Source organism: Sinohyriopsis cumingii, chromosome 17, assembly GCF_028554795.1.
Source record: "Sinohyriopsis cumingii isolate HCF-2022 chromosome 17, ASM2855479v2, whole genome shotgun sequence".
NCBI classification, from domain to species: domain Eukaryota; kingdom Metazoa; phylum Mollusca; class Bivalvia; order Unionida; family Unionidae; genus Sinohyriopsis; species Sinohyriopsis cumingii.
Window position 1 is genome coordinate 31,247,961 of NC_142977.1, and position 19,325 is coordinate 31,267,285.

General features: G+C 40.3%; 1 protein-coding gene across 2 annotated transcripts in view; it reads left to right on the forward strand.

The window, feature by feature from the left end:
- LOC149778356 (heat shock 70 kDa protein 12A-like) overlaps window positions 1-19,325 on the forward strand; it is a 63,065-nt gene that overhangs the window by 34,304 nt on the left and 9,436 nt on the right. For both annotated transcript variants that reach the window (XM_089939177.1, XM_089939178.1), the window contains exons 4-5: window positions 7,588-7,809; window positions 8,443-8,590. In XM_089939177.1, the coding sequence (XP_089795303.1) occupies window positions 7,588-7,809; window positions 8,443-8,590 (370 nt within the window). The remainder of the gene's footprint in view (window positions 1-7,587; window positions 7,810-8,442; window positions 8,591-19,325) is intronic.

Sequence of the window (19,325 nt, forward strand, 5' to 3'; positions counted from 1 at the left end):
ATAAGTATATGTTGTCAAAAATGTACTCGGGTTTCGTTGCCGCGTACAGCGTCACCCGAGGGTGGTATATTTTTTCGGTTCTAGTTATTTCGAAATCCTGAGCGAAACTCAGACCATGCTGCACGAGCAAACCGCCTGCAGCGGGGAAACCTAAGTACCTACCTGTCACAGCTAATGTACATATAGAGCAAATTCTCTATAACCAAATTACATTACGCCGAGTCTTGTCAGGAAGCTTACCCCTTTACGGAAGCAAATCTCCAGCTGTAGAGCTGCTTTATGCCATGCCTTGTATATGGTTTGATGTGGAGTCACCAGCTGTAGAGCTGCCTCATACATGCCTGTCATGCCTTATACATCGTTTGATGTGGAGTCACAGAACTCTGTGTGGTTTCGTGTGACGTATACGCTGTGTTATGGTGACGTTGGATCGGAAGAGTGGACTGGTTTTCTCGATGTGAGGGACCAGGGCTTCGCGACCATCGGGTTTGTGATGTGAGGGCTCTCGAGGCATCCTTCAACAGACTGAGAGGAGCGGATCATGCGTGGGTGCTTCTCTGGCCATTGACTAGAGCGCGTGGAACCGGAGTAACATCTTGGTCGTGAAATGGACGCCACGATAGTTATATATAGTGTTCCATGTTATTTCCACTACTGCATTTCATAATTTCATTCATTCCTATTGCTATATCGTTATGTGAACGATCGATAGGTTCATAATTTCATTCATTCCTATTGCAATATCGTTATGTGAACGATCGATAGGTTCATGATTTCATTCATTCCTATCGTTATGTGAAAGATCGATAGGTTCATAATTTCATTCATTCCTATCGTTATGTGAACAATCGATAGGTTCGTAATTTCATTCATTCCTATTGCTATATCGTTATGTGAACGCTCGATAGGTTCGTAATTTACACTGCTTTTCAATATCGTTTTATAAACGATACATTCAAATTTACATTCGTTTCGAAATCGTTATTTGAACGATACATTCAAATTTACCTGCTTTTCAATATCGTTGTATGAACGATACATTCGAGTTAGTTTACATTGGGGTGTAGATCATATACTTTTATTTTGTTGATCGGTGATAGGAATTCACGTTTGTTTTGAAATTCCATTTGTTAGATTCATGTTTTGAGTTTTTTCTCGTTGAGTTAATTGTTGTTGATAGTTCCATGTTAGGAACTTTATAATTTTCGTTATCTTTTTGTTTATAATGGTGTCAGATTTGTTAATATTTAAATTGCGTTTATAAATAAACATCTTGCAAATGCAGTTGCTTTTGGTGTCTTCCCTAATCCAGTCCCAACCCGGCTTCATCCTGTGACAAATGGTGTCAGAAGTGGAATTATTGGATTAGGAGGAGCATTATTGGATTAGGAGGAGAAGGGACGTTAGTTTGCATAGGTCTTGACTCCGGCAAGATTTTTCAGTTATGTTTCAGATTGTGACCTTTCTGACAATAGATGATTCAGGCGGGTGAGTGAATACCTCACTTATATTCCGTTGTATTTGCCATTTGTTTATTATATATACATATATACATATTGCATATATTTGAAGAAGGAATATACGGTCGGTTCGTGTAATCCTAAAAATTGTATGTGTTATATGATAGAGCACTTAGGATTGGTGTTCTTATCAACAGTATTTATTATGTCATCACTCAAAGATCTAGTGGAGTTGGGCAAACAGTTTGGGTATGAGGGCGAGTCCCTTGGATTATTCGTTCAGGAGGAGCAGTCGATGCTGCCTGTCTTTGTGTCTGAACTTTACTGTATGTGATGTGATGTGATGGAGCCGATGAGAAAGCCAGTGACTGTCCGTGTTTGTTGGGCCACTGTAGGGCTGTTGGTGTTTGTGTTGTCAGCTGTGAAACCGTGTTAGAGGGGAGGTTTTAGCCATGGTGCTGGTTGGGTATCGAGTGGTGGTTCTTTGTGACTTGATATGTACATAGTGTGCTGCTGTCGGTGGTGACGTTAGGTTCATAGGGAGATTGGGGTTATCTCGTGTGGAGGAACCAGGGCTCCGGAACCAACGGGCTTGCAGGGTCCAAGGGATCCATGGGTAGGCTGGGAGTGGCGGGCCATGCGTGGTGGCTCCTTTGCCATTCGACAGTGGTGGGACTGAAGGTACCCTGTGAGTGTCATTTTGGACACCAGGTTATCTCCCACCGTTTGGGTTACATATCATGATCACTACTCGAGCATAAAAAAAACCACCATCTTTGCTATGAAACCAGAAATACCATCATTATAGCTATCTGAGCTAACGTCACATTCGCTATTTGAGCGAACGTTTTTTCTTTGTTATTGTTAACGTAATTATCGATGTTTGAGCGAAAGTCTGTTACCTGTGTGCGAAAATTGTTGAAAGGCATGAATAACGTAGATAGTTTCGTCGACGATATCTTTGTATATACGCATACCTGGGAAGAGCATATTAATTTATTGGTCGATCTGTTCGACAGACTCCGCATGGCTATCTCACAGCGAGACCCTCCAAGTGTAGTATAGCATATTCTAACTTGGAATGCTTGGGCCATGTAGTAAGTGGGTCAGGGCAAGTAAAACCACACCCTGACAAAATTGAAGCGATCAAAGACGCTCCTAGGCCAGAAACCAAGAAACAGATACGATCGTTTCTTGGGTTGATAGGATTTTATAGTAAGTTCGTTCCAAATTTCGCCGCTATAGCTAGTCCATTGACGGATTTAACTAGGAAGGGGCAGCCCAATAAAGTTTCTTGGGGTTCATGTCAGGAAAGAGCTTTTAACGCTCTTAAGGGAGAGTGATCAGTGCACCGATCCTAAAGTTGCAAAAATTAAATAAATCGTTCATATTGAGAACTGATGCTTCCGACAAGGGATTAGGAGACATTTTGCTACAAGAGCAAGAGGTGGTAACATTACCCATAGCTTATGCTAGTAGGAAATTGCTGCCTAGGGAGCAAAATTACTCCGTGATCGAAAATGAGTGTTTGGCATTGGTGTGGGGTATAGGGACATTCCACACGTACCTTTTCGGAAGGGAATTTGTCCTTGAAACGGACCATCAGTCTCATATATTTGAACAAGGCAAAAGTTGCCAACGCAAGCTTGATGCGTTGGGCATTGAATCTGCAGCCATATCGTTTCCGGATGGAAGCAATCAGAGGGTCGGAAAACGTAGGGGCCGATTACTTAAGCAGAGTCTGATTTGCAGTTCTTTTTTTTTTTCTCAAATGTAAGTAACGTTTCAGTTCATAGTTTTTACACAATACACTTTTTTAAGGGGGGGGGGGTATTGTCACGAAATTGTATATATGAGTTATATCAATAAGTAAATGTTGTCAAAAATGTACTTGGGCTTCATTGCCGCGTAGAGCGTCACCCAAGGGTGGTATATTTTTTCGGCTCTAGTTATTTCGAAATCCTGAGCGGAACTCAGACCATGCTGCACGAGCAAACCGCCTGCAGCGGGGAAACCTAAGTACCTAGGTGTCACAGCTAGTGTACATATAAAGCAAATTCTCTATAACCAAATTACATTACGGCGAGTCTTGTCAGGAAGCTTACCTCTTTACGGAAGCAAATCTCCAGCTGTATAGCTGCCTTATGCCATACCTTGTATATGGCTTGATGTGAAGTCACCAGCTGCAGAGCTGCCTTATACGTGCATGTCATGCCTTATACATCGTTTGACGTGGAGTCACAGAACTCTATGTGGTTTCGTGTGACGTATACGCTGTGTTATGGTGACGTTGGATCGGAAGAGTGGACTGGTTTTCTCGATGCGAGGGAGCAGGGCTTCGCGACCATTTGGTCTGTGATGTGAGGGCTTTCGAGGGATCCTTCAACAGACTGAGAGGAGCGGACCATGCGTGGGTGCTTCTCTGGCCATTGACTAGAGCGCGCGGAACCGGAGTTACATCTTGGTCGTGAAATGGACGCCACGATAGTTATATATAGTGTTCCATGTTATTTCCACTATCGTATTTCATAATTTCATTCATTCATATTGCTATATCGTTATGTGAACGATCGATAGGTTCATAATTTCATTCATTCCTATTGCAATATCGTTATCGATAGGTTCATAATTTCATTCATTCCTATTGCTATATCGTTATGTGAAAGATCGATAGGTTCATAATTTCATTCATTCCTATTGCAATATCGTTATGTGAACGATCGATAGGTTCATAATTTCATTCATTCCTATCGTTATATGAACGATCGATAGGTTCATAATTTCATTCATTCCTATCGTTATGTGAACGATCGATAGGTTCATAATTGCTTTCATTCCTATTGCTATATCGTTATGTGAACGCTCGATAGGTTCGTAATTTACACTGCTTTTCAATATCGTTTTATGAACGATACATTCATAATTACACTGATTTCAATATCGTTATATGAACGATACATTACATTCTTTTCTAAATCGTTTTATAAACGATACATTAAAATTTACATTCTTTTATAAATCGTTATTTGAACTATACATTCAAATTTACCTGCTTTTCAATATCGTTGTATGAACGATACATTCGAGCTTGTTTATATTGGGGTGTAGATCATATACTTTTATTTTGTTGATCGGTGATAGGAATTAACGTTTGTTTTGAAATTCCATTTGTTAAATTCATGTTTTGAGTTTTTTTCTTGTTGAGTAAATTGTTGTTGATAGTTCCATGTTAGGAACTTTATAATTTCTTCATCTTTTTGTTTACAATGGTATCAGATTTGTTAATATTTAAATTGCGTTTATGAATAAACATCTTGTAAATGAAGTTGCTTTTGGTGTCTTCCCTAATCCAGTCGCAACCCGGCTTCATCCTGTGACAGGGGGAGAGGAGGGTTTGATTCTGGACAAATATGGCAAACAAAATATTTTCTCGTGATGTCATTTATGTGTGTATCATCTCTGTGAAAATAAGAGACCACTATATGTTAAGATATTTGACACATTTAATTGAACATTCCAATCACGTAATTGACTTATGCTTTTCAGTATGATTTTATCCATGTAATAGATTGATTGATAGACAGTAGCACCCATGTGATTCTTTTTTGAAGAGTTGATTTGTGTTGTTTAAAAGCCTTACTATCCGTACTCGATAGGCGTTTAATTTTAATCAGGTCTTGTGGAATTTTAGTCAGAACTTGTGATTATTTTATATTTGTCAATTATTTTTCTTCTTTTTGATCACTGTTATAGATATCTGCTTTAACACAAGGAATGATTTAGAAAAGAAAAAAGAAAAAAATATATCCACGAACTCCCTGTAAGTAGCGCTTGCATCCATGGTGTTATCGCTTTCATCAAACAACTTATCATATTGGTCATTGACATTAATATTGAGAAACGAATCATGTGTGGCTGTCCTCAAAGGTTTGAATGTTATGAGAATGAAAACTGGATCCTGCAAAATCACATACAAATTAGAGAGAGAGAGAGAGAATTATCTACCCCAGTACTCGAAAGCACCTGCCATTCTTGCGTGACACGGTGTAAGGTACAAAATAAGCAAGAATGTATTATATCCAGGGTAATAATATGACAATATCTCTCAAATTAAAATCATTATTATAAATACATTCACTGTGAGTACAAATGACAATCGTTTTGAGTCCATGGGTTACAAAAAGTATTATTAAAGCACGTTAATTATGAGTGTACTATTTGCACTAGAGAACTCGAAACCCGTTTGTGTCAATTATGAATACAGATTATAAATGAAAGCCCAGTTGTTGAATAAACACACATTGTAACAGCCATAAATTCATTGTTTGAAGCACGAACGGCAAATAAACCTTGGCATTTAATAATAAAAAACTTTGGTGAAACATAAATTAGATCAGAAAAAGTTGAGCTCGTTCTCATTTACACAAACAATTCATTCTTACCTGAGCTCTTGTTCTTAGCAAATTGGCATCTAGGACGAAATGTATAAACAATCAGCACTCACAGCGTTTTCTTTTTTAAAGTTTTCTTTAAAAAAATTTACGTTTGAGTGCACTTTCCTACATGTAATTTTCGAATGTTTTTAAATGTGTCCCACAACTTACGACTCGAATAAAAAGATGTGTCCCAGATCATACAGTGCACAAAAAAATTTACTTTTAAAATAAATTTATGGTGTCTAAACAAATACGGTGTCCCAACATATACGGTAAATAGGGTAATGTGCAAGTCCAAGAATATTACTGAGCATTAACTCCACTGAATAATACTATGAATAAACAAATCCAACCTTATCGTAAACTTAACACAGCAACAAGACTGATTCTGCTTGAGGTTTAATGCAAACATGCACAAGTTTTCAAGTAAACAACATTATATAAAAGTTATGACAATAATACAGCCATGACGTAGGACAGTTTCCTTTAAGAAAAAACATTTCAAGTTGTCCACAAGTTGGGAACCATAGCTTATGGTCAATTCGTACCCACGTCTGTTTGTACTGAGTAGAAATTGGTCGTTTTGTACCTAAGGTGATGTCGGCTGTTACTCCTTGATACTCAAGCTTTAGATCGTGGTATACTCTCCGGACCACCGAACCATTTTTCTTTAGACTGCAAAAATATACCTGGGCAAACGTTATGGACAATTTCACCCATTACAAGAAGCTAATAAATTAGTGACATAACTCAAATTCACATTTGAAACAACTGAAACTGGCGAGTGAAAATTTATTTTCTTTGCATGACATAACGTATTTTATTTTGTTATCTTCTTAAATATAATGTACATAAATATTCTTGCACAGAGAGAGAGAGAGAGAGAGAGAGAGAGAGAGAGAGAGAGGATGGGGGTAAATTTAACTTGGCCCTGCAATTGACTTATATTTACTTCTGTATTTTAAAGCCATATATTTTAATGTTTTAAATAACTGAATAAACTTAGGCATGCATGGATTCTGTCAGTAATAAAACATATAATACGCCCCATTTAATACGGGATACATCCATCATCAAGGTTTTGCCTAAAATCGAATATGTAACAGTTTTAAATTTGTAGATAATATATTTTTTATATAATCTTGGTGGTTATATTTATATTTAAATGTATGCAATAAACGACTCTAGCTTTGGGTACGAAATGACCCTAGCATTGGGTATGAAACGACTCATTTGGATAAGAGACGACTTGGGTTGGGTACGGAACGACTTGGGTACGCAGTGACCTGCTTCAGGGAACCACTGTATAAGAGACACCAAAACAAAATTTATTTATGACTGGTCCCTTTCTATTACCAGCATATAATATAACATTTATTTCGCTGCAAAAGCAATAATAATAAAAACAAGACCCATACTTATTTTTATTCTTCAGATTGAAACCGACGAAATCTATTAAAATTCAGATATCAAATTTGGCGCTTGACAAGTGTTTCAGTCCGGAACGTATGAATCTATCAAAACAATATGGAAATATTTGTTGATATCCTAGTCATCGTGTTAATCACAAAGGTGTGAGTTCAAATGATCCCACTACCATTTAATTGGTAGACATTAAATGTGAAGCCGTGCCCTACACACTGATATGCAAATTTAACGATTGTCTCATATAATCAATTTCCTACCTTTAGAAAATCAGACGTGATATGACATTGGAAAGCGAGAACGGAAGAGTTCTACCTGCCTTGAGAGTTTTTGCATTGACCATCGAATATTTAAAGAATGATCTTCTAGAAAACTTGGGCAAGCAGAGAATGGATGACCTGGACAAAAGTCTGATTCGTTGGGTTCTTACAGTTCCCGCCATCTGGGATGAATCTGCCAAACAGTTCATGAGAGAGGCTGCAGTTATGGTAAAATCAATTGCTAAATGACTTAATATTAATTCGAGGACGGCGCGAGTAGCTAATATGGAAAATCTAATAAATGTAAGAAGAGAATGGAATCGCCTAAGTATAAATTAGTCTATAAAATAAAAATAATACGTGAAAACTTCAATTAAAGAGGGTTGTAAACCACGGCAATCAAAAAAAAAAAAACAAAATGATTTAAAAGAGTCACAAGGCGTGAATGAAATATGTAAATTTCAGATGACAGGAACACGTGTACAACACCAGTAAACATGGATGTACAGAAGCGGTTCTTCGCAATGTACAACCCTATATGTGTGTGTGTGTGTGTGTGTGGTGTCTAAGCTCGGTAATGCAGCAAACAAGGCGAAATGATGTGTACATGTCAGTTAAGATTAATTGGCATGTAAAAAATAAAATAGGCACCACACTTAAACTCAGGAATACTTTTTTAACTGCATAGAAATGCATAGTCGGTATAACGTATGACTTAAGAAACAACTTACAAGCTTACTTGTTGGGGTTTGCTTAAAAATATTAGTGAGCTTTAGACAGTGTATTTCATTTCATTTTATAAAGAATTATGAATTTTCCTTGGCATATATGGCATTAATAGTCTCACACTCCGTTGTACAGGCTGGAATTCCAAGTAATCAGCTAACTCTAGCTTTGGAGCCGGAGGTCGCTTCCTTGTATTGTACCAGGATTCCTTTAATGTCAACATATAAAGGTGAAGCGTGTCCGTTACATCAAGGAGCAAAGTTCATCCTCATAGACGCTGGAGGTAAGTATCCTTTCCATTTTATGTTATGCATGGTCACGCAGAACGAATGTAGTACGAAGTTTCAATTCCTTAACATTATAAACGTGAACAACTTAACTATATGTTCAGGTAAGATGAGTGTGGCATAGAGTTAAGCAGCAGGGGGGGCGAATCGGACATTTTGTCCAATCGTTATTTTGCTTAATTAATACTTTCTGCAACTCAACGATCTAGTGTCGTCAGCGCCTGGTAAAAAAAAAACGACGACGTCGTTGGGGATCGTCCAATCGTCATTTGGTTTAATTAACACCTTCTGCGCGTCGATCCCCAGCGTCGTCAGCGTCCGGTAAGCACATCGACGACCGCGTCGATGTCATCGCCCCCCCTGCTGCTTACAATGAAAATTATTTACAACTAACCGAATATTTGGTCAAGTCCGATACGATATCGTGTGCGAGGATCATGTAAATTTATCGTTACGAATCCATGTGGGGTCGACTGAGCATGACTAAAAAAGTTTCGAAAAACATTGAAGTCCATGTCACCGCCGCACCATGTCTGCCAAATATTTCGTAGCGTGTGTGTATCAACGCCGTTGAATACAGCAAGAATATTACAGTTATCTCTGATTACTTTTGGAATCTGAGTATACCGTTGAGTGACATATATCACGTCAGTGTTTTTATGCCTGCCTCTGGAAAATATCCTAGCTGGGTTTTTTTGATTGTCTAACATAACATCATCGTACACGACTAGATTGTTAACGTCGCCATCAATATCATCAATACCTGGTGCATCATTGATATCTGTAATAAACTCAATAACATTTTTTTTAGCGATCGCTGATGCATTCTCGTTGAAATCTTTCAACACCTCGTAGCATCGTTGATCATCTACGCTAGGAGCAACCAAATACAACTTATCCCACTTCATCCATCTCATTATTAAATTGAGTAACAATTGCGTCTTGCCGGATCCAGATGGTCCGATGATAATCATCCGGATCGAGTTTGGTAACGCTGCAACATGCTTAACTGGTTCTCTTGTTTTAGTCGCCGAAAAATCAATTATATTCATATCTCTATACATAAATTATGGATCTATATTGTGTGAAGTGTAGAGTACGTACTGGCACACATGATATGACAACCGCTACAACAAGAAATAACAGATCGGCCCTTACTGGTAAGTGTGCACAATGCGGTACAAAGAAATTTAGATTTATTTCTATTAAACCCGGGGATGTTTTAAAAAAAAGCGAGGAGGTGATATTGCAGCCAAATTGGCAAAACTCCCCGGAACACCGTGGGCAAAGTATCCAGGAGAAAAACACCTCCCAGGATATAACTACTGTGGCCCCGGAACACGATTAGATATTAGACTCGATGATCAAAATCAGCCCAAACCCGGTGAGTATCCAATAAACGCTATCGATAAGGCGTGTCATGCTCATGATGTTGCTTACAAAAGTAGCGATCTGCAACAGCGTCATATCGCGGATGTAAAATTAATTCACGCATTAAATGCTATTCCTGATAAATCCGTCAAAGAAAAATTGGCCTCATGGTTGGTAAAATCGGCTATGAAAGGTAAATTAATGATGGGCGCTGGTAATTAATAACAACATGGAATCCATCTATTATTCTCCGAGAGGATACTGGAAGGGGAAGGCCGCAATTGGTAAGCTTGCAAGCGCTGCAAAGGTAACAAAGACCACTGCGGCTAATTGGTTATCCAAACAGGCTATATGGCAAATCTATCTACCACCGCCTAAACAAATCAACTTCTCGCGCTTTGATGTCAGCGTACCTAATGAAGTTCATCAGGCTGATATATTATTTCTGCCGCATGACAACGGTTACAAATACGCGCTAACCGTAGTTGATGTTGCGAGTCGATACAAACAAGCGGAGCCGTTAAAAACAAAGTCGGCAACTGAAGTAGCCGCTGCGTTTGAAAGAATTTATCGAAGAGGCCCTCTGCGCTGGCCAAATCTATTACAAGTTGATCCCGGTAGTGAATTTCGCGGCGCTGTTTTATCAACGCTGAAACATCATAGCGTCGCGATACGACGAGGTCATACTGCGCTACATCGTGATCAGGCAATTGTTGAACGATTCAATCGGACTCTCGCTGAACGGTTATTTGGATATCAATACGCGAAGGAATTCATCCAAGAAAAACGATCTCGTGAATGGGTTAAAAGGTTGCCAGGCGTAATTGCAGCGTTAAATAACGAGATTACCCGAGCAATCAACATGAAGCCCAGCGACGCGATTAAATACGAGTATATACCCGGAAAATCAAAAATAAATAGCGTTTCCAAGCCGATTCTTGGCGATGTCACTGTTAGATATCTATATGAACCAGGAGAGCTTGAAGGCGGTAAAAAAAGAGCTACTGATCCTATTTGGAGTGTTACCACACATAACATATCAACGATAACACGATCAACTGGTAGACCACCGATCTACAGACTGGATTCAACTGCTCCTCAGCGCGGATTTACACGCGAGCAACTACAAGTGATACCTGACGATACTCAATTACCCCCGCGTGGTCTTAACTAGCGCCGTTGCGTCTATTGCACTCAAGACATGTCAACCTCACATTGTTTTTAACATGACCGAGACTGTTATCGATTCTGTCCACGGTAAATTGGCGAGCGTCTTTATCCGAATAACGCCAGCGCATTACACAATTACAACTCGCGCAGTGATTATTCTGTTGTTGTCGTAACGCAATTATTAATTCGGCATCAATATCAAAACGCCGCTGTTTTTTTTTATCCTGTTGGCGGTAACCCGAGAGTTTTCTATCAATGACGCTTGCATCGATAATGTCGTTGTCGTTGGTGACTCCGTCACTGGCTTCGTCAATAACAATTCTTCGAAGCTGATTTATTCTCCGTACTCGGGACACTGCAAGATAGACTAGATTCGACCATTCGATGCGATTATCAACCATCCAAACAATTGTGTCCGTGATGGTTAGTCCCTGCGAGGAATGTATTGTCGTTGCGTATCCTAGCGTCCACGGGGATTTATCAGCACGTAGCGCGTCCTCGACGACACCGACATCAACGAGCACGATATCATTCAGCACGAGAATTTGTTTTTTTGTCCCCGACGCTGTCGGGGCTGGAATTTCAACTTCAATGTTCTGCCGCCGTGTGTCCGCGGGTCTATAACATAACGGCACTGGACGCGTTGGAAACTTTTCCTTATGCAACGTAAACAACTTCCGCTGAAGTGTGTCTCTGACTATCTTTCTGCTCGCTACAATCAAATCGTTTGGTCTCCATGTTTCCCAGAATTCATTTAACGGCGTTTCCGGAATCACCTCGCGGATTATTTCACATTGAATTCTATCCGGCTGTAATCTGATTAATTTCTTAACCTCGCGCAGTTGTTCATCAAGTGCTCGGTAATCAGTATCGGTTTCTTCATAATAGTCCACAAAACCCCTTAACCAATCATGTGGACCCTCGCCGACAAATGGTGGTGGTTGGCCATGGTCGCCACACATGATCACCGCTGTATTCGCGTGCAGCAACCACTCAAGAAACATTTGTAAAGTATCTAACGAAACAGTACATATTTCGTCCCAGATGATAATGTCGGGAATAAATTTTTCACCCATTCGATCAGGAGTCCACTCACCGCCGCTGTATCGAAAAAAGCTGTGATAAGTAACGGCGTCAACATTTCGTTGTTTTATCTCTCGCGCTAGTCTATGGGTCGGTGTAAGCACGATTATACTTGCCCGCGTTCGAAATAATTCAATTGCCCGAGTCGTCTTTCCTGACCCGCCACAGCCGCTTAAATAAACTGTTTTGTGTCTACAAATTGGATCAGAACACGATGGTGCATTAGACCATTCTGACAATTTATCACCGCGTAAGTAGTCGTTCTCAACGGTGACATCCGCTGACGGGGAATAATCGCGTCGTATTTCATTTTTAATTCTCCATGTACCCCAACTCTCGTCCGGACTAGTAAACTCGGCTACGTTTCCCTTATACGCTACGTCAACATAAAACGAATCAACGGCTACTCTAACCGCGGTATCGGGGAATCTATTTATCATCGAGAATAAATTAATAGCGGCGTAACCCAGCATAGACGCCCTCAAATGTGGATACGCCGGGCTGTCTCCATCGCTGTAGGTAACAACTGTACCCAACCTCGTTCCATTGGACAAGAAAGCTGTTTTGCAGTTCACGTATCTATTTTTTGCCACTGCGTCCTTGATTACGAAATCATATTCTGCGTCATCTATAATCAGCCGTGAGCAATATCGTTTGTAGTCGTGGTTTTTTCCACCTTGTGTGAACTTACCGATTATTCTTCTACCGAGATCTTTTGCCTCGCGGTTTCGTTGGTTAAATATCCTCCTGGACCATTCGATGATATATTCCTCGTCGGCATCAATGTTTTTTCTGGACTCGTCAATTATGCTATCTAGACGCTCCGGTTCTGGTAACCAGACTTCAGTCTGTGCCCGGTATGATATAATCGCGTCACTGACAATCAACGAAACTAGCATGCTACAATCAATCATATACCGTAGCAGCGCTATTGGCAGCCACTTCTTTTCAGCCATGTGTCTACCGATCCAAATATAGCAACAGCGATGGAGTCCTGCCGCGAATTCAAATGATACTATGCGAGCGAATCCGGTTAAATCAAAATCAGGCAGTGGTCCATTAATAGCAACACGAGTCATTTCATGACTGGGGTGTCCAAATCGTCTAAAGTACTCGGCGGCGGATCCATACCCGAGAAAACTCGCTGGATAACAGGCAACCATATCAACCGAGATCATAGCGTCGCGGTTGTATTCAGTGTTCCATAATCCACCGTGATAATACTCCAAACAACTGGATTGTACATCCGGCAGAAATTCCTTGCGCGTTGGTCTCCACGCATTTTTCCTTGCTGCAACATGAGCTACAACCGATGGAATCGTAAAACAATTTGTTAGCAGTTGTTCATCATGCTCCTCAAATTCTATGGCGGTTTTTTTCATCCTGTTGTGAAATGCTTCAGTGCGATATAATTCGCCGTTTGGTCTTACAAACTGATCAAAGGTATCCACATCGTTTTCAGCGCTGCGAAGTAACCACACTGATACAGGGTCGTTTTTACACAAGTAGGCAATAGCATCAAATAGTTTCCTCTCCGCGAGAAAACCATCCCTGGAGAATTGTTCTCCTAAAAATTCTTCGGGTATATACTTTACTGTTCTATCCCGTGGAAATATTGTGATCGCGGGCGTCCATGCGTGTTCGTTATGATCAATAATTTTGATTGGGGCTCCCTTCGATTTATACTTCGATTCGTATAATACTTCACCGGTTATCGTTGTAACGGTTATTGGAAATCTCAGCGATGTTTCTAATCTCGCTATGTCGCTGATGGTTGCTCCACGCTCTTTTACGGTTAGTTCCCACTGGTTGATTTTGCTACGTCGTAAATCAGTCAATTTGTTTCCTCGACATGCATTTGTAAAATGCTCTATTATTCGTTCTGCTACACAATTTATCCCCGTTGACTGTTTCATCGGTTTCAGTTTTCCGATATCAGGTTTCTTATTTAACGGGTATATTCCATAAACAACTGCTGTTTCAGGATACGCTCGTTCATAGTATGGTCTGTCAATTCCGGTTAACAACCCCGGCTTGGAGTCGCGGCTGACAGTGACTGTTTTCTTGTCGCTGAAAACTGGTTCAAATTTATCACGTATGATCCAATCGCCTGATTCCACCCGGACAATGAATTTTACTCTGAAGAAATACCTTTTACCGTCAAGTTGTGATATTATCATTGCTGCGCGGTTGTCGTTCATGGTAGCATCAACAACACCATCAATTCGAAATGTTGACCAACTATGAGATGCACCATCACGTTTGAATTCATTGATACAATCGCGTATTTTATTCAACAGGGTTTTATCGTTTATTAACGCTTTTGGTGTGTCCTTGAGGACTCTATCGAGATTGAACTTAATATTTTTCCAGGGCTTAATTACTGCTAATCTCTCAAACTCATCCATATAATTAAAACAAGTATTTAAATAAAAGAATATAGTATAATGAATAAATGCAAATGGTTGATGATTGGGTCGACAACCCCGTGCAATAAATCATGTAGAGGTGAATTCTGCGGGTATCATTTACAAAGCGTTCGTAATGGTTCTCTTGGCCCCCTACCGTGCTTGGTTTGCCACGTCGGTGTAAGAGGAAAATCGCAGTTGTGTATCAATTGTGGCGGAAAGCGATACAGGGAACTAAAACGCTATTATGACAAGCGAATTAAAAACGCCGTCATTGACCCCACCGCCGACTTCGTCATCAAAACCCCCCAAGACTACGTTGAAAGATTCATAATTAAACCAAATAATAAATTAGACAAGTAGTATTATTATACAAATGGACCAAGAATTTCAGCCGCACCCCCTGCTCGTCAATTACGAGGCATCTCGCGACGGTATTGTTAGAAACCGCAGACTGAAGAAGCCGGTTGGATGGAAAAACAATCACGGGTATTTAATGTTTACTGCTGGAGGGAAAAAATATCTCTGTCACAGAATCATCTATGAATGTTTCCACGGATTGATCAAAGATAGTCTCGTTATTGATCACATTGATTCTAATTATCAAAATAACAGACTGTGTAATCTGCAAGCCATCTCTCAGAGTGAAAATAGTAAAAAAGGCCAAACTGGTAAATACTCAAAGAAAGCAAAACCCGTAAAGTCATTTGATACAACAACTCACGAGGAAAAAATATTTCAGTCGATGAATGAGGCAGGAAAATATTTTGACATTTGTATCGCCTCAATACAATTTGTTGCAGAACGAATATATCAAACAGCGATCTCAAAAAAGACGGGTCATAGAATTCGATTTTCATATATAACATCAAAGGGAGATAACTCGTTTTGTGATAGCGTCGCATGACAAGAGTTATGTCCCTTGAAGTCCAATTAATGTTGCGATTAATTAATCATTTTACGATGAAAACTAATGAAATACACGCTATTATCTAACAGCTGTATTCTTTTTTTTAATGTTTTATTCAAATATTTGGTTTCATTTAAATGCCGTGAAACACCATTAATAAGTATTTAAGGATTTAACGATTCAAGGGAATTCAAATTAACACACACCTTGTGACTGACGCCGCTGTATTAGTCACTTTATATACAAGATGACTCGTTATAAGCCTGGGGCTTTCGAAAGCCAATTCAACTAATCAAAACTAACCCACGCTCTTGACCCGAGCGTGTGGTTGTCTTTTGTTCACAATCATGCAACCGGGTTAATTTAATTGGGTTGCTTTTGATTGGTTGAATTGGCCGTAGAGTTCCGCCCCGCCGTTTTATGTTTGTGCTGTCTTGTGCCGTCCCATCATCCATCAATCATTTCATTGTAAATATATTCATCCATGTAGTGATGTCCCTAAGCATATCTTCTGGGAGGTCTACGATGACGTTTGTCACCCTAGGCCTCCCCTCCCGGAGATGTATGTTTAGGGTTCCAAGATGTGAATGTCCTTAATTAAGTATATGTGTATGCCTGTAATCTGCCACAACACTCGAGTGGAGATTTACGGCATTGTACCGTCCATGTATGCCTGTAATCTGCCACAACACTCGAGTGGAGATTTACGGCATTGTACCGTCCATGTATGCCTGTAATCTGCCACAACACTCGAGTGGAGATTTACGGCATTGTACTGTCCATACAAAAAACGGGGTCAAAAATGACCCCCAATAATTTTATTAAATTTTATTAAAATTTTTGATATTAGAAATAAGATGTTTTATAAGAATAATGAATATCGAAGACATCAATAATATATTAACTGAGATTTCAAAATTAAAAAATCAAGGAATTGAATTATCTGATGGTCTCGACAGTGAAAAAATATTATCCGATTATGAGATTATTAACGAACAGTCGAAACGGGGGCGTTTTACCCTGGCCAGCGAGTACTTTTTTATAAAACGATTACAACATACGATTAATGAGAACCTGTACCACAATGACGCAAATGCATTCATTGGACTATTCACTGCCGTTGAAATAATACGAAAAAAACTCGGACGTGTTTATGAACGACGCCGGGAGATTTCTAGTAAGATCAAAAACATTAGAAGGATTATAGACGAAAACTCCGTGGAGCCCCCGATGGTACACTCGGCGGAAAATTAGAAAATTGCGGATCAATTTACAATAATGGTAGGTGAATCACTTACTACTCGGCTAGCCAGAGAGCGGCTAGCAGCGCTTAAAAAGTTTATACCGTTACGAGACAGGGTGAGAGAGAAACTTCAAACGCGACAACAAATGCAAACCGATTTTACTGTTGGAAGCGAACAACTCTTTGCCCCGGTAACTAAAGCGACTAAGGATGTTACAGCGGCAACTGTACCCGTTCTTGGTGCGCTTGAAAAGATAGCGGCAGAGACAAAACAAACAAAAAGGTCTTTAGAAACACTCCCTGCAAAAATAGCGGCTGCTACAACACGGAGGCCACCACCACTCGCTATAACCGAACCACAAGAACCTTATGTTACAATGGCCGACGAGGAAGAATTAGGTGCTACTGCGAAAGAACCAGAAGAAGAAATACCCGAAGAAACACCCGAAGAAACATCGAAAGAAAAAAAGAAAGAGGGAAATATACCCCGTAATGTTCTTAAAAAGTCCGCAATAGATCAAATTAGAGACATCGACGACGATGAAGAATTAGTTAATTTTGTTGCTACAACATCAACTAAGAGCATTCGAGATGAGTATATCAATGAAGGTTACAAGAAAAAAATAACCTCGACGGAGAACTGGGCAAGAATAGTGTATTTAGCGAGTAAACATAGAGAAGCATTACCACATCGTGGTGATCTCGATTACGATAAATTCCTCGAGAAAGTTAAGAGTAGAACACCAAAAAAAGGAAAAGGATACCCTGTTGGTAAAGAATCCTACGGCGTTACCTGCCCTAATAGTGTTCTCAGTGATATATCACGGCTGGAAGTACTAATTGGAGGAAAACGAGCCGGAAATAACTCTACGGAAATAATCAATGAGGCCGCTGATATTTGCAAGCGGTTATTTGCAGGCGGTATTATGGACATTAATGCATATCGAACGCTCATAGACGAACTCGTGGATGATTAATTGGAAAACTGGTGTTTTTAATAAGGATGATCATACACTACAACCATGATAAACCAGTACTCGTCTACGTGGTAAACTCGCGATTGCCTGTTTACCGCGCGTACTATGGAGATGGTCTCGGTAGCACCATTGCGGGGTTATTTACAAGAATGGCTCCAAAAGTAGCGCCGTTAGCCAAACAATTAGGAATGAAGGCTATTGATGTTATTCGTGATAAGGGTATTAGTGCCATTGGAGATGTTGCCGGAAGGGCGTTTTCAGCCGCGCGGGACAAACTAATGTCATTGGTGAAATTCAGGAGAAAAAAACAGAAACCACCGGTAATGCCATCAACGACAGTGATGCCTGCAAATGTCAGTAAAGTAATAAATAACGCCGTGGAAGAAAAATTAGAGTCGTTGGCGACGACTTCGCCATCCGCCGATGCGGCAACCAACGCGCTCATGAACGCGATAGCGGGGAGTGGTTTAAATTCAAAGAATTTACGACGAAAAAATCGCAATTGAAAACATCAACATGATAAATAATAGAATGTTTGCGCGTACCGCTGATCCCGCGTTTGATATGGACGCCCCAGTACGCAGGGATGATTCTGTCCGTGATTATCAATATTATTCTTATTATGCAGCGCAACCTGACCTACGATCGCGAATTGAACTTCAAGTCCAAGATACCAGTAAATATTTTTTGCCGTGTGAAGCATTTATCGAAATCGAGGGAGAACTCGTGACAAATGCCGCCGATAATGCACCATACGCAGATGACCATCGTGTTCGAGTTGGCTTCGTCAACAACGGTATCATGGCGTTATTTGAGAGCGCCAGATATCTTATTGACGGGCGAGAAATTGAATCAATAGAACGCGAGGTTGATGTTGCAACGACGATAATTGGGTTGGCGAGATACTCGGATGATTATACAAGATCGGCGGGCCCATCTATAATGTTCGCAAAGGACTCCACCGATAACGCTGATCATATTCAGTACATTAACGTGCTGGTGGAAAGAGATACTTCAGTTCCTAATCAAGCTGAAGCAGCCAACCCAGACCGCAGAACAAGACCGGGTGCTGAGTTCAATATCATAAAAAGTACTAACGATAATTTTAATCTAGGGTTTGCAACACGAATAGGAATGTTGCAAGGACCACGCCGAAAGTTTTCATGCGCGATTCCACTCCATCACATATTTGGATTCTGCAGAAATGTTAGAAAAGTTGTCTATGGGGCTAAGCATACAATCGCGCTGACGCGAAGGGGCGATGATAACAATGCAATATGGCATGCTGCTGGCGTCGCTGCCGGTAAAGTCATTTTAACTAAAATGGCATTGTGGATGCCGGTGCTGACTCCATCAGTTACCACGGAAGCACGACTGTTAGCATTTATGGAACAGGGAGGGAAATCGTTGTTGAGTTGGCTAGCGGTAACAACTGATGCTAAAGAGGATAACGTCGCCGATACGTTTACATGGCACCTAGCATCAAAACAGGGTGTTTCAGCCCCGCGTCATATATTCATAGCGCTACAGAATAGGGAACGATTGGGTAATCAAGAACGCAGCCATATG